The sequence below is a fragment of the Cygnus atratus genome, chromosome 1 (genome assembly GCF_013377495.2).
Source record: "Cygnus atratus isolate AKBS03 ecotype Queensland, Australia chromosome 1, CAtr_DNAZoo_HiC_assembly, whole genome shotgun sequence".
NCBI lineage: Eukaryota > Metazoa > Chordata > Aves > Anseriformes > Anatidae > Cygnus > Cygnus atratus.
In genome coordinates this window covers 43,530,852-43,554,209 of record NC_066362.1, presented here as the reverse complement: position 1 = coordinate 43,554,209, position 23,358 = coordinate 43,530,852, and the positions used below count along the sequence as shown (strand labels likewise).

General features: G+C 51.8%; 1 protein-coding gene across 2 annotated transcripts; it reads left to right on the top strand.

Moving 5' to 3' along the window:
- Window positions 1–5,480: 5,480 nt before the first annotated feature.
- On the top strand, window positions 5,481–18,174 carry LOC118246733 (suppressor of cytokine signaling 1-like). 2 transcript variants are annotated; one of them, XM_035544116.1, is made up of 3 exons: window positions 5,481–5,605; window positions 13,363–13,487; window positions 16,635–18,174. In XM_035544116.1, exon 3 carries the CDS (start codon window positions 16,701–16,703, stop codon window positions 17,373–17,375), a length of 675 nt encoding a protein of 224 aa, XP_035400009.1. In that variant the 5' UTR covers window positions 5,481–5,605; window positions 13,363–13,487; window positions 16,635–16,700; the 3' UTR covers window positions 17,376–18,174. The 2 variants fall into 2 exon arrangements, with proteins under 2 accessions (XP_035400009.1, XP_050569608.1); XM_050713651.1 differs by lacking the exon at window positions 5,481–5,605 and adding an exon at window positions 5,746–5,890.
- The last annotated feature ends 5,184 nt before the right edge of the window (window positions 18,175–23,358 follow it).

Sequence of the window (23,358 nt, the reverse complement as noted above, 5' to 3'; positions counted from 1 at the left end):
AAAAATCCATAAAACTGAGCTGGTAACTTATGGAGATATAGGTTTAGGATATGGATTTAGCTAATAAACACAAAGGCTATTGTTGTAATAGGGCTTCAGCAAGGAATTTGACATGGTCTTAACTTTGTGTTTTGATTAAATAAACAAAAACTACAGTGATACCAAAATAACAAATTTTGTCACAATTGGATTGAAAGTTCGCTAGCTAACGTGTCCAAATGTTGAAGTAGGTAGAAGAGTACAATGTGTGTTTTTGAAACAGCCCACTGGTAAGTTACTTGACATGGGCCCCACTCGTGGGCTGGCAGCTCTGTTCGTGGGAGAAGGGACTCAGGTGAAGGCTTTACTCATGGTGTAGGAGCTACTGAATGGGAGCTTGCACTGCTGCAGTTGCAAAGGCTAATTTGATCCTCAGATGTGTGAGCAGGGAATGTGGAGCAGGTGGAATGAGATTATGTTGCAGGAGATTGTATTGCATCTGCTAATTCTACGGTTGTGACTGTTGGCATGAAAGAATTTGCCATTTTAACATCTACAATTCAGGGAGGAAGTTAAGAAATTGGAGAAGCTGCCTACAGGTTGGAAGACATCTTGTGGGGGAGGAGAGCTTAAGACTGATATGATCAAGCCTAAATATAACTATGTGGGAATTGAGTTTTTGCTCTTCTGAGAGCTGCTGGGGCCAACAATAGCTCAAGAAAAAAGTCTAGAGACAGGGTATACATTTTATAATGGTGAAAGTAGTTAAATACTTGAACAGTTTACTTAGGATGGTGTCAGCTTCCCTACCACTGGCAATTTTTGAATCAAGATGGGATGTTTTACAAAACAACCATAATGACACAGTCCTTTGCTATGTAATTATCAAGAAAGCAGACCAGTCTGGAACTTAGTCTAGTGCAACAGACACCACTGTCAGATGGTACCAGCCTGTGGTGTTTTTGCTACAAACACTCCTAAAATTATAGCTCATAGCTATACTCGTTCTTGTCTTCTACATTATTTTTCTTCATTTAGAGGCTCAGCTTATTCATTTGAGGAAACTCCTGCTTCCAGGTCCAGCAATCACTTCGGACCTTTCCTCAGTGTGTCTGTGTCTTGGATTGCCCTTTCAGGATGGCTGCTTGTGGCTGTTTTTGTTTGGCTTTTGGTGACAGAGCACTGGCACAGGTTTCCCAGAGAGGTTGCGGACTCTGCCTCCCTGGAGATCTTCAAAAGCCACTTGGACGTGATCCTGGGCAGCCTGCGCTAGCAGGTCATGCTTTAGCAGGGGGATCAGCCCAGTTGGCCTCCAGAGGTCCTTAACCATTCTGATTCTGTGAAAACCCTGAAGGAGGTGGGCATAGGTCAGGACTTGGTGCCTGTCTCCTCTGAGTGGGGCTCAGCATCACCTCCTGTCTCAGCGTGGGGGAACCAGTCTGGGGAAGCAAGGACAGGGGTAACGCCACACATTCCAGGAGAAGAAATGAGGTCAGAGGGCTCCAGACTTGGCTGACCGTTTTTGGACAGCACTCCTAGGCACCTAAGAACATGGCCTGAAAACACGGGATACTGGGGAGAAGCGATAGGCCTCACAGGCACAATGAAATAAGTCCTTACTGAGCTTCTCCCTCCGTGTCTGGTAGGTGGCAACGTTAGGAGGAGATAGCTGAGGTGGTTGTAGATTCATGGGTCCACAGAGCCCCAGGGAGCTTACACCTGGGTCCATGGTGCAGCGGGCTGGTGGCACCTCGCCTCTGTCCTGGATCCTCTGGTAGTGCTCTGAGGTGTTGTATGTGTGGGCCAGATTCGGAGCTAGGGAGCAGTTGGCTGTACAGTTATACGAGGCTGTTTGTGTTGTCTGCAGCTGCTTAAATCTGACCTAAATACCTTTTGGGCTATGCAGCCTGGTGCTTTCTTTGAAAACCTAGAAGGTCACCAGGTGCTGGGCCTTCCTTCCTCAGACGACCCAGGGGTGCATGAGGAGCCCCAGCTATGCCGGCAACCAGCAAGAAGTGCCCTCCCTTTCCTCTCCCTCCTCTGCCAGAACAGCAGAGGGTGTTGCGGGCCAGACCGAATGCCAATGCCGCTTTCTCCAGCTGCCCATGGCACAGTGGGTCCCCGGCCTCCAGCCCTGACGCCGTTGGGTGCGGGAGGCCAGCAGCCTGCAAGCGGCCTCGCTGCCTTGCTGCAGCCTCGCCGGGTCAGTGCACGCCGGGCAGCGTGTACCTTCGCTTTCCTGGAAAGCAGCTTCTCTTCAATACTGAGAAGAGCCTTGCTCTTGGAGGGGGAGGAGGGGCCTGGCCACGGCTTCACGCAAAGGGGCCACTACTCGTGCTAATTTTTCTCATAAGAGTTGAACTAATGCAGCCTCCGCTCACTCAAAACCACAGAAAGGTGTTTTTGTTTGGTGTTGATTCTTTTTTTTTTTCAGGGGGGAGGGGAAGCAAGGGACTGGGGGATTTCTGCATGTTGGTTTTGTCCTCCCAGCTTTCTCTTTCTGTGTTTTTTTTTTCTTTTCTTCTTAATGCTTTGCTGTTTGCATCCCCCCAAAGGAGGCTTTTAGGAAGTTATGGGACTACCTAGAAAGGGCAGAAGAGTGAAAAGGAAAAACTATCTAAGACTGTATGCAGTAAACAGCTGTACATTTTTTTGCTGTCTGCAGGCTGGACACAGAGCACATCAGGAGGCTGTGGCAATCATTTCCTACCCACGCCCCAAGCATCCTTCGTCCTCCTCTGCACAACATCTTGTGCACCGTGTCATTGCTCGTGCTGGGGTATCCAGGCCTGCCCTGTGCTTGCTTCTCTCCCTTCTTTTGCCATTTCACCAACTGGCAGGAACCCCCCAGGCTGTGTCTGGGCCACTCTGATCGATCATCACCAGGGCAGGCTACATGCAGTGTGGTTCATCTCCCACCCAGGTCCCACTCGCAAAGCCAGCGTGCACACTTTTGGACGACAGCAGGTTTGGGTCTGGCTGGCGACCCAGTAAAGCACTGAGCCTCTAGGTCATCCCTTCATCAGCTGGAGATGATGCTCCCGCCCCAGCTGAGCTTCCATGCACTTAACGTGGCCACCCACCTTCCCACCCCCAGCACACCCCCTGCCCTCTACGTTCTTCTTGTTTTGCTTTTTTGCACCTCTCCTCCAGATTTTCAGTGCTTCGTTCTCCCCACCTCAGTTCTTTTCCTCACTGTATTACTTTCTCTCTTCCTGTGGGACAATGCAAGCCTTCGCTTTCCCAGAAAGCCATCCTCATCCAGCTGTTGGATATCAACATCTCCAAACTTACCAAAGGCTTTGGGGGTTGCTGAACAACGAGCAAATAAATGCCACAAAGCACAACTGTGATCCAAAGGTATAGTCAGGCCCTCAGACCTACTGCCTGCAGCAGCTGGACTTGAGATGAAAACACTGTGGAAACATTTCGTTTTGTCAACAGCTTTGTCACGTCATGCTTTCATGTTTAATGCTTTTTAAAGTTTTAGTATCAGGGATAGGGAGAGTGTACACATCCTTAGGCAGAAGAAAAAACAAGGGGATTGATACTACATGTAAAAATAAGAACAAATCCTGGCCTCCCCTAGGGAGCTATTCTTCTCCTCACTGTCATCAGCGTCCTGGGCAGGGCTCAAAGTGGGATGCACACAGCAGGACCATTCACTTGCCTGTGTCCTCCCTGCCACTGCACAGAGCCTTTGAGACGGGTGTCCATGTGCTACGAGCAGTTGGGTAAATGGCACCAATCCAGCGGTGTGAGAGAGGGGGGTCTCTTGGTTCTAGGGAATTTGCTGTTTGTTTTTTTTTTTCTTAAGAAAACTCAGCTAAAGGCAGGGTCTGTTTGTCAGCTTAATCACATCCAGGCTAGCAGGAGAGAAAAGCAGCACTAGTGAAGCTTGAGCGTGTGTTGTTTGCTCTCTCTTTTGTGTCGGAAGACACAACGCTATTTCGGCGTCCTTGTGTTTTCCACATATCATGAAGCCACTTGAGAGGCACCTTGATCCTGGTCCTCGTGAGTCAAGTCTGAGCTTTGGAAAACTGCGGTCAGTGGTGCCACCGTGCCACGTCTCACGGCTTTTATTGCCAAAGAGGATCGCCGCAATATGGCTCAGCCACAACCGCTGCGAGGTCACAGTTTCAAGTGGATGAGGGAGGGAAGAGCGAGACCCGCGGGCAGGCTCAGAGCAGTGAGGCCGGTTGTTACTTTTCTAAAGGAAAGACAGAGAGGAAGAATAAAAGGAAGAATTAGACTGGTCCAACTCATGTTAAGGCAAGGTGGCCGGTAGAGTCTATGAAGTCACCCAATAAATGCTATAAATACCCACAGAGGGAAACTGGCTCCCTACTAGGCAACTGTAAAGCAAACCACAGGATATTTTTGAAGCTGCCATCCAAAAATACAAAGAAAAGTGTGACAAGCTTCCTCATAAACCAAAAATGGAACAGAAGAGCACTTCGTCCCTGCCGTGATTTAGCGCTCCAGTGGCAGATCCTCCCACTGAAGCCTCCCTAAAAAAGAATTACCACTTTGCCCAGACTCTCAGGGAAGCTCAGAAATTCTTCTGTGGTCAGCAGCATCTTCATGCTTGGTTGAAAGGAAAAACAAGGAGTGATGTCTCAATACTTGGTGGAACTTCTGGCAAGACTGCAGGTCAGATTCAGTGTGTCTCTGTTTCGTGCTGCCCAGCAATGCGAAGCAGCTGTAAAGCTCTTGTAGTCAGCTGCTTAACCCAGAGTTACAGCTGCTTTGCATCACTAGACTGGTGCAAAGCAGCCAGAGCATGTCCGTGTTCTGCATTTGTGTGTGGCTTTTTCAACAGGGCAATCCACTTAGCATGCATGCACCAGGGGACGCATGCAGCGGTCTCGGGGGGATCTGGTGGAGGTGAATTAGAGCTCCGATGGTGCAGTCAAGCCATTGCCTAGTTGCAGGCTAGGCCTTTAACAATGGTGTGTTTCGTACAGACCTGCAAAAAAATCTTCTCCCCCATTCTTTTCGAGCAGCGGTATGCTTACGGCACGCACCACGCTGGCAGCTATTCATAGCCCACCTCTGAAAACTTTTGTGCCTTCTCCCGTTTTTTTCCACGATTTCCACGATTTCCCTTGGGCTCCCCGGGGCGTGCGTTTCTGCCCAGCCCGAGCTGCCCCCTGCCCTCGGAGGGCTCCAGCGCTGCCCGGCCCAGCTCGGGGCTCAGCCGGGCAGGGCCACCCCGACCTCCCCGGGGGAAAAGAGCCCACGCCCGGTGCGCGCTCCCCGAGGGATGCTGCGGAGCCGAGGCTGCAGCAGAGGGGCTTTCGGAGGTTTTTTTTTTTTTTTTCCGTTGCTTTTTCCTTCCCCTTCTTTCTCCCAACCTGGCCAACTTTTCTTAACTTTTTTTTTTTTCTTCTGCACTTTTTTTTTTTTTTTTTTTTTTTTTCCCCTCGCAAAAGCCACGCCGTGGAAAGACGGGGTGGCGGTGGTGGAGGAGGGAGAAACCCCTCCCCTTCCCCTCCCCCGTGGCTCCTTCCTCGGAAAACCAGCACTTTGGGGGGTTTCCTCCCCTTCCCCTCCGCGCCGCTCCCCGCGGCCGAGGAGGGCCCGGCGGGCTCCCGCCGGCCCGGGCCGTCCCCGCTAAGCCCCGGTAAGGCGGGCACCGGCCCCTCGCCGATCTCGGGGGCCGGGGAGTGCGAGGGGGGGACGGGGGGAGGGATGCGCGGCGCGGCGGCGGAGAGCGAGGCCGCCTCGGTTTCGCTTCGGGGCGGGAGAGCGGGGGCAGGGGCCGGGCCGGGCCGGGCAGCGCCGCTGTCGCCCCGGCACTGAGCGCTCGCTCGCACCCGCGGCCCCTTCGGCCGCCCCGCCCGGAGCCCAGGAGGTGCCGAGAGCGAGCCGGGCGCTGCTTCCCGACAGCCGGCTCCTTGGGGAGCGCGTGAGTGTTTGGGGGGGGGGATTTCGTTCTTTATTTGGTTTTTGTTACGCCTCGGGAGGGCAGGAGCTGGGGGCCAGGCTGCGGGAGAGGGGGGCCGGGCTGGGCTGGGGCTGCCCCGCTCCGGGTTTGGGGTGCCGGCAGCAGCCCCGCGGGGAGCCATGTGCCTCGGCTCGGCTCGAGCCTGCCGCCCCTGTCGTCTCTCGGCACGGGGTGGCGGGGAGCTGGGTCCCGGTGCCGCTTCCCCTCCGTGCAACACCGGAGAAGCGGTTAATCTTTGCTGGAAAAGCGAGCTCTTCCTTTTATTTATTTATTTTCCTCCTCGATTTAATTCTAATTGAGTTTAGTGTAAGTGTGTGTTCTGTCCTGCTCAGTACAAGCACGGAAACGAGACCTGAATGAGCCCTGGAGGTAACAGAAAGATGAATGTAACATCCCTGAGTTCCTGCCCCCCCCCGCCAAACGTACAAGAGAAGGATGGGGATGTGGCTTGACCGTTGTTTTGGAAAGTTTGGGGTAAAGAGGAAAGTTTAGGGTAGCGAGCTGCTATTCAGGAGTACGTGGTCCAGACAGCAGAGTTTGCTCTTTGCAGCACTCGGAGAGTGAAAATTGCGGTCACATGTTGCCCATGCTAAATTCTGTTGAATGGGGTGGGATCAGAAATAACTGCAGTTTCCCAACCTATCGTCCTCTAATGGCTGGGCCCTCCGGAGGCTCTATCTTCCTTCTCCAAACAATCGTGACTGCAGTTCAGATGCTGCGGATGTCAAATAGCCCATTCAGTCGCAGTGGGGTTATAGTCATGTGCTTAAAGTTATGCACATGCACAGAAGTTTGTGGGACTGAGGCTCTATTATCACATAATGTTGGTCTTGGTTGAATCAAGTTACGACGAGATGTGACCGGTTGCTGCAGATGAAGCCAAGCTTTGTTTCTGTGTTCGTGAGGGATTCTGCTGGGTCTGTGACTTACAGCTCGGCTGTTGAAGGACGGGGTCTTGTCCCCTCCGGAGCGGAAGGCTCTTGGGCACAAATCCGTAGGATTACTCGGATGCCAGCCTCCCACACTGATTCCCATCTTCTCCCCAGCCAGACTTGGAGCTGGGCCTTTGTTATTTCTGCGCTGCTTGCTGTCTGTTGCACACCCCTCGGTACCCTGGCTTGCTCACTGCTGGCTGGGGGTTGTGGCGAGAGGCAGCACGAGGCTCTCCTTCCAGGTTGCACTGGAAGCCACAGGTAAAAACTGTTGGGGTCCCGAAAAGCAGGTGTACAGAAGCTACAGGGCAAGGCTGGGCTGGTGCAAAGCCTCCCGGGTTTGTGTCCCTGCCCCTGTTTGGATAGGGCCAAGTTTGGTTTCTAGATGACAGCTTCAGACATCAGCTAGTGCCTCCGTCCCTAATCCAGCTGGAATGTCTCTGAAGTTGGTGGCCAGTTTGCGCAAGGGCAGAGCTGGAGCCGTGTGGTGCCAATTCCTCGCTGCTGTCACCGATGCTGTGGTTGCACCGCTGGGAAACAAAAGGGGAGAATGTGCCTTTCGAGCTGGGTTTCTTCCCTGGTTTCTCTTTCTTTCCATCCCCGCTGGGATTTCATTCTTTCCTTCTCCCTGGCCCTGCCACATGCAGTGTTGCTTTCCTTGCTTCTCCTGCCCTGTTCCTACCTTCCTCTGGTCAGCAAGAAATAGCTAGTGCTGGTGCTCAAACAGGACATCGTTTGGGTCAGGCTGACACTGTGGTCACGTTAATAAAAGCCCTGGGAAGGCTGTGTGTTCCCGAGCCATTATCTGGTTGTGCTCGTGAGCCGGGAGAGGTGCATCTTAAATGAACATGTAGGTGCTGCAAGAGTTGAGTCTGCCATTCTGGGATGGTATCTTTTTGTAGAGCAAGATATTAAGTGCATATACTGTTAAGAGGCATCAAATATTTGTTTAAAAGAAGACAGTTAAACGTTAGGCTAATTACACCCCTGATTACATGTAACTAGAGGCAGAAGCTGAAGATGGTCATGGTATCAACTTACCCCCTTCTTTTCTGCCAGTGTACTTCACTACTGCTCGGCCTTCTGTTTTGCATCTGTGCATATCCTACAGCCTGTTGCCTCATCGAGGTATTCATTAGCTGAGCGTTTTGCTGAAACTGGTCTCACACCCTTTAAAAAAAAAAAGTTCAGCGGTGTGTGGTGCAACAGGATTTGGTGGCTTTGTGCTAGTGAGTGGTCAAAATGACTCGAGTAAAATTAATTTCCCCCCCGACCAAGTGCAAGATTTCAAGGTAAGATTTAGAAGTGAGAGGTATAGAAAGTCCTGTTTTTATTTATTTATTTATTTTTATTTTTATTTTATTTAACCTCTGGGAATCTGTGTGGAGTACTTCTTTAATAGTATATCAATATCAACTCAGTTTTAGTACAACTGCTAAATACTGGTCTCTGTGTTGTCTTTGGAGCCTTTCGAGCTGCCCCCTTAGTTTCGTCCTCTTCAGTGGAGAAATGAAAAGGCCTGTGTGCACTTCACAGGAAATGAATGTCTGATACAAGCTTGCAGACTGCACATTTCCAAGAACTGCTCTCAAGGTATTTTGATAATGCACATTCTCTCTGCCTTCTCCCTTCCTGCTCCCCGTGCACTTTCTGTGCTGCTGCTTGTTCGCAAACACATGTGAAGTACGAGGGAGACAACCAGGCCCTGCTGATCCGAAGCTTGCACGCAGGCTGCTCGAGCTTTACGTTGGCTCTCTCGGAGCTGTTGCTGGCAAAGTTGTGCTAAGCTGGCAGCCTTCAGCTGCCTTTGTCTGAGCAGAGAGGTTTTGTCTCCCCCATCCCCACCCCCTGCAAACACCGAAGAAAAACTTTGACTTCAGATGCTGACTTGGGTTACGGTCTTTGTGATTCTGCAGTTCACAAACTGCAGCAGCCCCACGGTTGAGTCCTTGTAGTGACTTTATAAACCCTTGTTTACTTCTTCAGTTCTGCATGACTAAGGGAAGTTTGCGCCTTTTGCTGGGCTCCCCTGATTTTTATGTCAAGTCTGATCATTTAAGGGGGGACTTAAAAAGGTGATGCTGAAAAAAATAAAGCCCTTTGCTGCTGGATTCCTCTGCTGAAGCCTGGAGTGGTGGGTCCTTTACAGAAGCAAGGGAGAGAAGTTTGAGAAAGAAGAGAAATGAGAGTCCTCAGATCAGCTCTCTCACTTTCCCCGGCAGCATTTTAATGTGTGTGTGATTGGAGTTTTTCCCTTTTATGAGTTTTAAAATTACTTACTTTTCAATCTCGGTTACCTTTGAACTTCCTCTCTTTTAGTTTTATGAAAGAGCACAAAAAGAGCGGCCTGACTATATGGTGTGTTCCTTTTGCACCCCCTGTACCTATCTGCTCTCTAAACTAAGCATCACGTTTCTCCAGTCTCCATCTGAAAACTTGCATGTGACTTCTCATCACCCATCCTTAGGCCCATTCCCTTTGTTTCAGCTCTACCTGTTTTTATGTAAGGTGGCTGGAGCTGAACGTGTTGTCTCAGGTGTTACATTCCCACCTGCCTATTTTGCAGCCTCACGTTTGTGTTTGCTGCTTGTTTATTAATTTCTGCTTCTGCGTGCTGAGCTGGAGCTTCCCTCAGTGAGCGCTAGGTGCTGTTTTTCAGCTCGTTTGTGAGCTGCCCCAGTTAACGCATTGCTCCTGGAAATGCAGGCCCAGTTTATTTTCTTGCAAGTCCTGGGGATGCTTGAGGCACGTCCTGGCAGCCGGCCGCCTTTTGGTGCTGCCTTGCTGATGGAAGTTATGCCTCTGCCCTGCGGCCAGGCAGCCCTGTGCTGCTCCTGTCATAGCAGCGCTTGTCCAAAAAGGTTCCTTACATCACCTGCATCCCCGTGCAACTGGTGGCAGCAGCTGGTCTGAGCGAGAGAGCACCTTTCTGCATCTCAACCAGCCCTTTCCGAGCTCCTTCCAAAGTCCTGCGTACGGTCCGCTGCGTCCCGCTGACTTTCTGCTCTTTAATTTCAGCATTCCCCATCTCTTCTGATTACTGCCCTCCACCCCTTCAGGTTAAATATCATTAAATACTGGGAAATCTCCTCAGCAAAATATGCACGGGAAAAAAAAAAAAGATATCTGCTTGCTTGCTTAGCTTCTCTGCAGTGTCCTCATCCCCACGTGCTGGTATCCCATTGAGACGAGTGATTCCCCTGGAGGCTTTCAGGTTTTAATCAACTGAAAATGCCATTTGTTTTCTGGGTTTTCCTTTTGTTTTTCTTGGCTACTTGCTGTCCCACTTTCATGACAGCCATCCTAATGTAAATTTGCTCCCCGCCATCAGTAATTTATATTCCTTTACGTCGGCTCTGCCGGGGTTAGCTTCTCACCTTCTGAAGGGCTGTGGAGGTTGTAAAGAGGTTTGGGCAGGCACTGGGGCTTCGCAGGGGTTTTGGATGGTGCCTTTGACCCACGGCAATGGCCCTTGTGAGGCTTGTACCTCCCCAAGCTGTCCTCACAGCCAGGCAGCCCCTATTGCCCCTGCAGGTCAGCATGCTCTGACACTTTAAGCTTTCCTAAATAACCTCTAATGACTGAAGTATTTTTCTTTTTTCCACTTTTGATGCGCAGGACTCGTTTCTTTATTTTGTGTATTGGAAATTCCCCATTATAAAACTTGGTGTTGTGGTGCGTTTGTGCTTCGTGACCCTCGCTCCTTCTTCTGAAAGCACAATCATTGATTCATGGTCTGTCACATCGGCTAGAGCCAGGAGGTTTTAAGAGCAAAGGGAGCATCCCTCCCCTGTGCCTGTGTGCCCTGGCTTGTACGGGTTAAGCACCTAGGATTTTTCTTTCAAATCCATGATACCGAGCCAGTTTTCCCTGCAGACGCTGCTCATTTCCAGGAATTAGCATCTTCCATGAATGCCTTTCTTGCTAAATGAGATGGTTTTGATGAGGGGCTGTGGTCATTGTGGGAACCACCGACAGCCGTCGTGTTTTGGGATGTACGTGTTCAGGCAGGGCACTGGAACAACCAAAACCAGTCCATTCAGCTGAGTAAGGTCGGAATGGGGGATGCAAACCCATGCCGTTGACCCAGGTATGGAAAGAGGAGCTGCCACTGGCGGATGCTGGACTCCTGGCCTCCCTCCCGGCCCCTCGTTCCCTGTCCCTGTCACCCTCAGTGCTCCGCCAGAGCCCCCGTGCCTCCACTGTCCCAGCTCCCCCTCCTCATCTCTCCTCTCCCTGGCTGCCCCCCACCTCCTCCTTTTGGCACCCAGGCATCAAAAAACACCGCTGGGCCGACCAGAAGTGAGCAGCGACAGCTCCCTGTCCTTCAGCCTCGGCAGGAGAGCCCGAGCAGCAGCGTTGAAGCCTAGCAGTAACCCGTAACAATTTCCTGTTTCTAACAATTTATATTTTTAAACTCTCTTTTCCCCAGTTTCAGCGGGGGAAAACGCCTCAGGCTCCCAGACCAGAAGTTGGTAGTCCCGTGTAAGCCAGCTGGTAGGTCTGGTTGTGTTACTTGCTATGCAGCAGCTCCTGCGCGGCAGCCTTACAGCTCAGGGAAGTGGTGCTGTTACTCCGAAATGGCGGGATTACAGCTTCACGCAGGGCCAGGCCTGCGTGGAAAGGGCTGTTTAATTTGGAAGTAGTTGTTCTGGATTTGCAGAGTGGTTCAAAGGTGAGAGGAAGGGACCCTGAAGCAGGTTTTCTCTTCCAGCTCTTTTGGTCAGGCTAGCAAAAGCAATAAGCTTTCCCTATAAACTGCCACCTTCTTATTTTTTGAAGCATGTTTTGTGGAAGCCAAACGCGCTCGCAGACTTCCTTGCCTTGAAGAATACTCAGAGCACATCACACTATCCTGTGGGTTTTCTTCTGGGTAAAAAACTTGCAGCCTGTATCAGCAGATCATCACGTTAAAGCAGAGAGCACGTCACAGAAAAGTACAATAAGAAACGCAAAAAAATAAACGCAAAAACTAAACTAAGCCATGAGAAGGTGGAATTATTTGTGGGTTCTGAAGTGTGCTCTCCAACACCAGAGTTAAAAAGAGGGTTTGATAAGGACAGTCCTTTCGCAAGAGCTCTCGAAGCCAGTTCCCAAAACCCGCGTGCAGAGCTCTCCCCTACATCTCTTCTACGTGGAAACAGGAAATGTCACAGCGTGTGCTGCTGCCTCGTACAGGACAGCAAGCTTACAGATTTTTTTTTTATATTGCATCCTTGTTGAACGCTGGTCATGTAGGGAAACATGGTTTTGGTTTGGTACGTGTACGCGTGTCACGTTTGTTTTTTTCCACATATTCCCTCACGCCAGATGTAGTATCAGCCTCACACCAAGGTCTATTTATAGCCGTGGCATAAAAGACAGCGGGAACTGCGGCATCTCCTCAGCCCGCTTTGTGCTGGAGGAGCTGCCTGTGATTGACGCCGGCCCTATTCACGGGGCTGTGCCATGTTCCTCGCTGAAACGTGGTCCTCCGTGCTCACAGGCATGTGCTTGTCCCCGTGCCTGTCCTGCTTGCCCCTTCCCCTCTGCCGATGGATGGGATGGGGGCCTGCAAGCAGGAGGTGTCTGCTCGGGCTCCGCTGCCTGAAGCAGGGATGCTGCTGCGAAGGACCTGCTGGGTGTCCCTGTGAAAGCTTTTCTGAATTACCCCACCTGCTCGCGAGCTGCAGGATTGGTAACAGGGAGGTGCCGAGGCCAGACAGAGAGGGTAATGTAGTCACGGGGCAGAGCTGTGGTTCTGCTAGCTGCGAGTCAGCGTGGCTTGTGGGGTGCGTGCCCTGCCTGGGCTTGGCTGGGGCGATGCAGAGAAGTGATGTTAACTGATGGGAGCCTAGGTAAAAGTGGAGCCTTGAAGGGACTGCCTCCGAAAGGCATGCAGAAGGCTGGGTTTATTTTTTCCACTTGCTGACAGATCCGCTGCCAGGCAGGTGGTTGCACAAGTGGTGCGCTGCTGCTCCACCAGGTCAGCAGGTTTGGGTTTCCGTCCACGAGGTGAAAAGAAAAAGCCTGGATTGCTGGGGAAGCCGAGCAGGAGAGCAGGAGCCAGACTGGGCTGGTTGCTGTTCAGATAACTCCCCAGCGAATGGCTACATGCATGCTTTCAGATAAGACAGTCTAAGTGTTGTGCCTTGTGCTGAGTGCAAGCTTGAGTTTGCTGTTCCAAATCCTGAAGCGTATTCCTGTTGCCACCGTCTCTTAACATCTGGTTTTTATGGTTCCTGCTTCCTGCAGATGATGGCAACGGTAAGGTCTCTGCATTTGTCCTTAGGGCATCTGTGAGCTGTATGGAAGCTATTCAGGTCACGGCTTTGGAAGCAGCAATAACAACAACAGTGATCCGTTGCTATCTGAAGTGCTGTGTGCAGGCTTCCACAGCCTCACAGGTTGAGGAGGTTGAGGCAGACCAACCGCCTCCAGATTTGTCGCGTTTCAGATCCACGTTACGGCCAGCTAATGGGCTTGGTCACCAGTGTGACGGGCATCTCTTTCTTCCCGAAGGATGGATCTGCTCTGGAGGAAAGCTTTGCAAAAACTGCGGAGTGCTGCATCGGAGCTCCCGACTTCGGACCGCTTCCAGGCCTGACATCCAGCGGCTCACCCCTATGGATGGCAAATTGAGAGAGGTAAGCCCTGCCGAGCGTCCTGAAGGCAGCGTGCGAGCATGGATCCGAACCGCGTGCGTGAAGCCGCCGCTGAGCGTGCCAGATGTATCCAGCCCCAGGGCGCGGGGTGGTTTGGCTGACACCAGCGGCTGCGCGCAGCCGGCTGCCTCGCGGGGCTCTCCCTGCACGAAACCCGCTGCCTCGCCTGGGTAGGGAGCCTGGAGGAGAGCACAGTGCTCTGTGTCAAGAGCACTTGTTTTGAAAAGCTCTTGAGCTTGCATTAAAGCAGAAGGTCTGGGGAAACTTATCCGGCCTTTCAGTCAGCAGGACACCGGCTTTTTGGGGATGTTGTTTTGGCTGTAAGTGCTGTTGTTGCTGTAGGGAGGCTGTAGTGTTTGGGTGTTGGGTTTTTTTGGGGGCTTTTTAGCAGCGGGGGGAAAAAAGCAAGTCTGGGCTTGGCAAATCAGAAGCAGAACTAATTATGCACGTGTGTTTCATTATGCCCCAGGGTTGGCTTATTTCTAGTCCAAAGAGTCCACCTAGCCTCCTTCACCTGGGAGGCCACATACACATAGTGCACGTTAACCCATTAAAAGTGAACCTTAAAGGTGACACCATGAAGTACTTCTAGAGGGCTAACTGATGTTACGCTGCCGGCCACCCGGTCATCTGTTGGAAGTGGGTCACTGAAGCTAAACAAATTCACGCTGAGGACCTGACCCACATGTAGATTTCAAACCAAGTGAGCAAGCTGTGAGGGTGCTATTTTTGCATTTACTTTGAATTCGAAACGATGACACAGTCTCAGTTCTTAGTCAGCCAGACTTCTAGTAGCAGTGGATTTTTCTTAAAGGACTTGGGAGAGTGACTCAAGGTTGAAAACTGGGACAAACAGTTGTTTTTTTTTCTTGTTTTGTCAAACGGCATCTGTAGCCTTAAACAAATTATCTATTTATTTGTTGTTTTTAAAGCTAGCCTGGAAATGAAAGACAGCTGCTTGCTTCTGTTTTCCTGTTTGGATTTGTTTTCCAACCTAGGCCGATGAGATTGGCAAAACTTCGGTTTGGACCCAAGAGAGCTTGCAGTTCGGGCGGAGTGGCTGCTGGTGGGAGCGAGTCTCCTTGGTCCCATCGCAGCTGAAGCCCTGAAGGCCCTTAGTGGGAGTATGACCTTTTTTCCCCTATAATAACTAACGGCAAAGGGCTCTATAGCTTCCTTACCCAGTGGAGAGGAAAAGGAAAGGGACCGAGTTGCTGCAGCTTCTTGTGGTGTTGAGTTTTCGGTGGTGATAGATTGCCCTGAACGCTGCACGTGTCGCCTGTGTTTACTTGTGTGCAGCTCACTAAATCAGCTTCCCCTAAGATTTATTCTGACTTGCTGAACCATCTGAGCAGCTTTCAACCGCTGCCTTTTTTTTTTTAATGGAAAAGAAAAAACCCAGCTTGATTAACTCCTTCCTACCCCTCCCACCTTTCTCAGAGTGGAATTTCCCTCCCACAGCGACACGTAGCTAAAGGGCAGGATCGGCAGCATTCAGAGCAGCGCCAGGGATGTCGTGGCCTGCACACCACAGGACCAGAAACTGAGTGGATTTACCACTGGAGAGGCTTCCCGGTGTTTATGGCTGCCTGTCCTGACGGTGACATTATTGATATCACTGCTGAGTATTGCAAGAGACGTGAGGAGAGAAGAGATGACTGCAGGCAAGGCGCTGCTGGGCAGGTGCCTCCTTTCTAAAAATACCATGCCAGAACAGCACGAGGGGAAGGCACCCCGTCCTGCTGGCACGAGGCTTTTAAATAGCGGCTGAATGGCGTGAGATAAGGGGAACTGAGCCTAGCCCGGAGCTTTCCCTCATGCTCTTTCCCTCCGTGTGCCCGCCGCAAGTCTTGGTGCTCCCCTGGGTCTGCGGTGGGGGGCTCGGGAGACGGGGCCGCGCGGCTCCTGGCCCGCAGGCTGCGTGTCGGCGGCGGTGCTGTCAGCGAGTGTGACTGGGTTAATGGAGTGTGTCAGGGGGCTGAAGGCAGGGCTTGGCGGTGAGCTACTGACTTGTCAGGCCTGGGGAAGTGGTATGTAACAGCTCAGCTTCTCACACAGAATGAGCCTCTGGCTCGGGGCTGTGGTTTTTATGTTTATGCATATATATATATATTTATATGCACACACACACACACACACATGTATTTTTTTTAATAATTGAGATGACTTGGATGGATGACTGTTGGCAACAGTGGGAGCAGGGATCTGCTTTTCTAAAGCCAGACAGCCTGGTGACAACACGAGGTGCAGATGGAGAGGGAGACGAGCAGGGTCGTGACAGCGAGGGAGGGAGGGCACTTGGCTGAAGGCAGCACAGGAGCAGAGGGTGGTGGCTGCGAGTGGGCAGCAGCATCTGCAGGCGTTGGGAGATGTCCCTTCGGCACAAGCAGAAGTCACGGGCTGGAAGGCCCCGAGCAGAATCGTTCCTCGGAAATCAGTAGAGCCTGGTGTCAGCGTAAGTGGTCTCCTCGTGGCAGCCCTGAAGCTGATGGTGAAGCATTTCGTGCGGGGCACTTGATCCAAGGGCTTTGCTTCCTCCTGGCCTGCTGGATGGGAGCGTCCTGGGATGAGGGAGCGGTCCCTGGGGTCTGGTGGGAAAAGCTCGTTCCCATCTGCTGCTGCTTCTGGGTCCTGTGGTCTGTCTGTCCTTCTGTCAGAGGAGGAGGTGGGCAGGCAGGAAAGACACCTTTCCACCTCTCGCTGAATGCCAAAGTGAAAGATACCCTCCTGCCTCGGGATTTTTTTCCATTGTCATTTGGGGTCTCATTTCCTCTTGCCAGTCTCAAGGCCACTCGGAAAAGCCCCTAAACATCCAGCAGAGGGAAATCTCCGAGATCTGCTAGATTTGAGCCAACCTGCTAAAGGATGCGCTGGGGAGCCCCTAGCTGTGAATCGTATAAACCCAGTGCTGTAAGGTGGGGCCTTGCACTGGCTGGGGATCCTGATGGATCCCCTCCTGCTCTTATTTCCTTGGTTGTACCTCCAGCTGTGGGTTAGTGGCACACCATGGCTCCCTGCAGTGCTCCTTGGTGCTCTCGCTGCTGTCTTTCCTCCCTGTGAAGTCCCTCTCTCCACTTGCCCAGCAAGAAGGGCATAGAGGGTTTGCCTCACTCTGCTTCTCTCCCGCAGGCTGGACGCGAAGGAGGAAGGATGGTAAAGGCAGCGTCTTCCCAGGATCCATGGGCTCTTTGAGAGATGATCAGAGGGAGGCCAGATGATCTGCACAACACGCACGCCACTGTTTCTCGTCCGCAAAGGCAGCATCGGAGCGTTCTCCCCAGCCCCGCACCTCCCGGCTTGCCCGATCGCTTCCGGATGTTTCGCAGCTGTGAGTGGGAGGTCCTGGAGCGGTCCCTCAACATCCTCCAGGCCAGCGACTTCTACTGGGGCCCCCTGTCCGTGGGGGAGGCCCACGCCAAGCTCCAGCAGGAGCCCGTCGGCACCTACTTGGTGCGGGACAGCTCGCAGGGCAACTGCTTGTTCAGCTTGAGTGTGCGGATGCCCACGGGGCCCGTCAGCCTCCGCATCTCTTTCCAGGAGGGCTATTTCCGCCTGAAGAACTGGTTTTCGGACTGCGTGGTCCGGCTGCTGGAGCTGGTGGTGGCGGGGACCCGCAACAACCCCTTGCACTTTGATGAGATGGGGGGAACCCCCCTGGTCTTCTCCGAGCCCTTGTGCCGGAGCCGCCGAGCGGTGCCCACGCTTCGAGAACTGTGCCGCCGGCACCTGCCTGCTGCCAGTGGTGCTGCTGCCGCAGGGGACACCGCAGGGACGTGCCCGCAGGAGGTGGCGGCGTCACCCCCGGGCAGGAGGCGGGGGTCAGAGCAAAGTGTTGTCCCCAGCCCCTCCGCAGCCGGGGCTGGGAGATGATGGCGAGCGTGTGGGAGGCGAAGGGACGCGCCTGCCGCCTGGCCGTGCCGTCGGGGCCGAGGTAGCTGCTCGGAGAGGCAGGGGAGGACAGGTGCCCCAACCCACCGGCAGTGAGAGCTGTGTCCTTGGAGGTGCACAGCACGTGTGGCCTTCCCTGCAGAGGCTGGGGTAAAGCCAGATCAGGAGAGCAGCGGTTTCCACCTGCGGGTCCTGCTCTTTGCTCCAGTCGTGCCTTATAAGCTTGAGAGCGGGGCGAGCTGCCTGTCCCCCCAGGTCAGCCCCGCTGCCCCAAAGTGCCTGAGCTAGTCTGTGCTATGCATGTGCCCTCGTGAAGCGATATGGCTGGGACCAGGCCCACAACGCTGCAGCCTGGGCACTGGTAGGCACGGCCACCGTGCGGACCGGAGAGCCACGTGGGTGGGAGCGCACCCTGCTCCTCGCTGCACAAACAGACGTCAACACTTGCACTTGGGGAAGACTGCTGCAGCTATTTACAGTACGTGCAGCTTCACTGGCTTTTGCCTCGCTTTATTCGAACAGGTTTTTGGGAGTGCAGATGGGTTTATACTATGGGCATTGCATTCCAGCAGAGGCAGTCCCGGTCCAGAGAGCCTGGTCTGCGCTGCAAGGGTGTGAACAGATAATCCTGTGCCCTTCCTTACGCTCATCTGATAGTATGCTGCTGCCATCTATGGACTGTAAAAAGATGTTTTGGTTTTGTCTCAAAAAAAAGGCGAAGAATTTTTTATACGACTTTTAAATGTTAATAAACATGTTTTTATACTTCTTTTTAAAAGCTAATGAATACATTACAGTATTTTCATTCCCTTGCAGCATTGGAAACATGGTTAGTTTAGTGCAGAGATATATGGTAATCAAACTGAAACTGAACAAGTGAATTTCTTACAAAGACCAAAAGCAGTACAGACATGAAGGGTCTTAGATGGGAACAATAAACATAGTTCACCTTACAGTGCAATAAATAAAGATTTTTATAAACATAAGACACTTCCTAAATAGATAGAGGTAAGACTTTCAGAAGTGTTTTTAGTATTTAAAAATCGTACTGAGTGTTTGAAAGAAGCACAGCAGTGATGAACTGTAACTGGTGAGGGTGACTACAACTGAGAGGGATAGAGAACGTTTAAATAGGACTAAGAAAATTAGCATTGTGGTTCATTTTAGGGGTGCAGGTGGGTATGATGTCCTCAAAATCAGTGACTAAAACCAGCTTTGTGAAAGGAGGTCAGCGTGTTTGGATACTATAAAATTTGACACCTGAGTCAGATCAGAGAGCAGCCAGCAGTGCGTCGTGCACGCAGGCTGCCGAGCTCACGCTGGCTTTCCCCTTCAGACCCGTAGGGTGAAAAAGCCAAATGTAGAGAGCTGGCACTCTGAATTTGCTCTCTCAGCTTCGGATATCTTGTCTGAGGAACCACTTTGTGCGGCCCCTTATCATTGCTGGGTCTGTTAGAGGGCAGATTGGGCTGCGATGCCCTGCACCAGGGCAAGGGTGCCCTGTGCTGCTCCAGGCAGCAGCATCCGGGGGCTGGGGTTTGACCTGCCTGGAGCCCTGCTCAGATAAACCCCCTTGCCCAGGGTTGCCGCTGTGTCCACCTCGTGGAGCGGCCCTGTCTGAGCACTGCAACCCAAGCACCAGCCAGCAGGCTGAATCTACAGGGTGCCTGGCAGCAAAGGCCAGCAGCATCCTGGGCTGTTCCAACAGGAGCATGGCCAGTAGGTGAGGGGAGTGATTGTCTCCCCATACTCGCCACTCTTTAGACACCATTTAGAATACTGCATCCGGTTTTGGGGCTCTCTGATGCAACCAAAAAATTGGAGTGAGATCAGGGGTACAACCCCATGGTGCTCCGGGGCTTGGAGCACTTGCCCTGTGAGGAGAGGCTGAGCGAGCTGGGCTTGTTGGACCTGGAGAGGAGATGCCTTCAGGGGTACTTCACAGCAACCTGCCTGTGCCTACAAGGAGGTCAGCAAGGAGCGAGACTCACCACAGCATGGTGGGAAATGGGATGTGGTGGAAACAAGTCCAGACTGGATAGGAGGAGACCCCTTGGGAGGTCCAGCTGGGGACAGGTTGCTCAGAAAGGTTGCACAGCCTCCACGCTTGGAAGTTTACAAGACCCAACTGGGTGAAGCCTTGAGCAGCTTGGTGTCACCTCAGAGCTGGCCATGTCATGAAGAGAGACCTCCCGGGGTCTTTTGGGGGCCACACTAATGCTCTTGTTGCTGCTCCCTGCCATGGGTTTGGCTGGGTCTTGCGCACCATCCCGTTGCTCAACCCAAGGTGCCACTATGGATGAGCACATCTGTAGCTCATGTGCCCACCCTGTGGTATCTCAGGTGGCTTTGGGCACCTGCCTTGGCCCTCAGGGGAAGCCCTGGCAGGGTCAGCTCTGTGTGCTGCCCTCCCTCGCTAGGAGGAGTGGGGCTGGGACCGTGTCTCCGGCCCACCTCATCACTCCTTTGTTCTCTGGCTGCCTTCCTGCCTTCCCTTTAGAAACCAGGGGTGGTAGGGAAGGAGCGGGCTCGTTTCTTTCACGTTTATAACCGAGTACAGGAATGCTTCTGTTTTATGGCAGCGGTTATAACTCGCCGAGGGAAGAGCTTTCGAACTGGATTGCGCTGACCTGGCGATGAACCGTTCTCATTTGGCCTGAAATGAGCATCTTGAGCTGCACGGCTGAGGGCTGTGCAAGAGCTGTGTCTGTGGCTGGGGCTGTGCCTGAGGAAAATCACACCAAGGGAGGAGGAAATAGTTTGGATTTTAATAAAATCCACTATATTTTGTTAATTTTATTTTATTTTATTTTGTAATTGCACAGCAAGAATTTGTCTCTGACTTACTTGTAAGTCAATTCCATGCAGGGCTGTAGCAAATTGATTTGAGATCTGAGGATGAGAAAGCAGTGAATGACTGCCAAGTATTGTTATATTGTGAAAGTTTAAAGCACATTATGGTGCCTATCCTCATTATTCCGGAGGAGAGGGCACTTCTCAGATCAGAACTGGAGCAAGAAAACAAACCAATTTGGGAAGAGCAAGAATGGGAGAAGTGCATTTGGATGTGGCTGTCTTTAGAGTCCTCCACCATTTTCTGCTTGGATCTTGGGAGAGAAGCCTTTTTCCTTAAACTTTTCAGACAGAGATGTGCAAAGTAAAATCAGAAGAGGTTAATTCCAAGGCGTGACTGCAAACGATGTCAATGGGTGGGAGATGTTCACTGCAGCCACCCTGCCCCGGAGCTGGTTCCTCCGTGCAGGAGCAGCTCCTTGTGGCCAGCATCCAAGCACTTTGCTTGGTGGCTCCTAAAGGGACTTGTAAAGAAATTACAAACTTCCTCACAAGCTCTCCAGCACCATTCGGGGAATAGAAGAAAATTGTTTGCATTTTTATACGTTATGTTACACGTTTCTCCAGCTGACTCATTTCAGTTTGTCGAGGAAATTTATACAGCCCCGCAGATGTTTTTTTTTCAACCGCTCGTCCTCACATCCAAAGTTGAAATGTTTGGTCCTTTTGCGAGAGGCTGCCTCTTACCAGGCTGCTGGGGGCTGGCTTTCGGTCCCGGCACGCCGCAGGCATGCAGCAGGAAGCTGCTCTTCATCTGCTGCCGACCAGCTGCCCTCTAGCAGTGCAGCGGGGTCGCAGGGGTTAATTTCCCGAAATCCTCTGCTGAAACTTGTTAATAACTTCCATATGTACCCATGTGTGTGCGCAGGAGGGGCCCCACAGCCAGCAGCTCTTGTAATAACACTTGATTACCTCTGACATGAGGGTCTGTATTGCATTACGGCTCTGCCTCGATGCATCAAAATTCACCCAAAGCCATAAGTTTTGTGCAAACGCGTATCAGAAAGTTTATTGATGTTCGGGCATTCTCACCATTTGGAAATGAACTCCTCCTATGTAGGCAAGCTTTAGAACAAGACCTCCTGCGCACCCAAGCGATGGCTTGGGTTTGGGCTCTTGCCCTGACGTCCTTCCTAAAATACGTATTCGCATCATCATCCTTTCAATGCGCTGAAAATCTTAATTTGCAAGGATACCTTGGTTGGGGGAGTGTGTCGGTTTTGTCCAACTGAGCTCATTTTGCAGCAGCTCCTCAGACGTTTGGTATTCATGGAGTTGCAGCAATAGGAGCTCTCTGCCTGGCTGTGGAGGACAGCCTTCAAAGAGAGAGCAGGTGTCAAAGGGAGATGCGGCACAGCCGCCCTGCCTCCCCTGCTGCCTCCCTGCAGAGCCGCCGGGGTTTCTGCGCGCTGCCTGCTCCCCTGTGATCTCAGCCAGGGTGGCAGAGCTGCCCTTTTGATGCAGCTGGAGCCAAGCACTTCCACACACTCCCCCTGGACAGGCTGGCTCTATATGCTGGGTCTTCTCATCCTGGAAAAAAAGATGACTGAGGCTTTGCAGACCTCTGAGTGCCAGAGGTTCTGAGTGCCAGAGGGTCTGCAAAGCCTAAGAGCCATGGAGGAGGTGGCTGAGTGCATTTTCTTGTAAAAAACAAAACAAAAAAAAACAAGAAGGCAACTGATCAGATACTCAAGTGTGAGACTCAAAACACACAAAAGGAGCTGTTTCTTCCTGTGATGTATAGGGAGGGCATCGGTGCAGGCCAGCCTCAGCCCCAGGTGACAGCCGTGGGAGCTCTGCCCAGGGCACCAGCCGGGTCAGAAAGGAGCTTCAAAAAAGACATGCAGCGAGGAAGAGGAAAACATCACGCAGCAGTGGCAGCCTCCTAGATCTGCATCCAACCCTCAGCAAACAACAACTTCTAAAGGAAGATTTGGCTGGCTCCTGGGCTACCTGCTTTTCCACGGTGCCACTCCTGCTGGCAGAGCTCTAGACCTCTGAGCCAGTCCCAGATGCCATCGAAATCAGCGGCCAGATTGCCGTTCCCCTTGGAAGGTTTTGGATGAGGTCTCCCATTTTGTCAGGCTGGTGTGAGCAAACGTGGGTTTTCCATAATAAACTTAAATCACAACAAACCACGCTCCCACTGGCTTGTGCAACAAATCATGCTGGGGGAATTGCTGGCATTCAGCATGATTAGCCCGAGCGTAGATGCCTTCCAGCTCGTAAACAATAGCCTAAAGGACTGGAGAGGATCACAAACAAAGCACTTACAGACAAGACAATGTTTTCAGAAGTGACTTGAGAGCTTATGGCCACCGGGGGTTTGTCTTTTAAAAATAAAACAGAAGTAAACAAATTGGCAAAGACATCTCTGAAGAATCCAAGAGAATGAAAGCGAGGATGTACTACTTCAAAACGGTAAAATGAAGTTGGGGAAAAAACTTCAGGCAGGACTAACTGTTCCTTTTAAGGTGCTCAAGGAAACATGCCCACAGAGGTGGCAGGCAGTGGAAATGCCAGCTGTCTGGGCAGGCAGGGGCCGGGTGGGAGGTGGAAGGGATGCTGGGGCTGCTCCCCAGCCTGCCTCTAGTTGGCCATCAGGGAGAAGTCCTTGCTCCAATTCACAGGAGGAGAAAAATCCCTTAAAAAGCACTAAGAGCAATGACAGAATGAGGCAACTTGTATTTATTAAGTTTTATGGGAGCTCAATCTGCAAGGGACATTCCCTGCACTGTACGCTGTGAATTTCAAGCTGAAAACAGTTCAGTTTATGTAAACCATATTGTTTGTATTGCACTTTTATTCATTTTTAAAAACCTCATTTTTTTGTAATAACATTTTTAAACGTGGGCTGAATTATTTAGAATTTCATCTGTTTGCTCCTGGCCCTGGCCCAGTGAAGTAGCAAGTGCCCAGCTTCACGCCCAAGAGCTTTCTACAAGGGGCCAACAAAGTTCTTGGCTTTGATGTAGTTTCTCGCATGTTTGGACACCACGGGAAAGGTCAAATCCCTTGTTCTGCAGTTTTGGGTTGGGTGGAGAAGGACTGGTGGCTCCTGATCCTTGAATTTCTGCAAAGAGCTCTCCAAGGCATCGGGATGGCAGAAAGG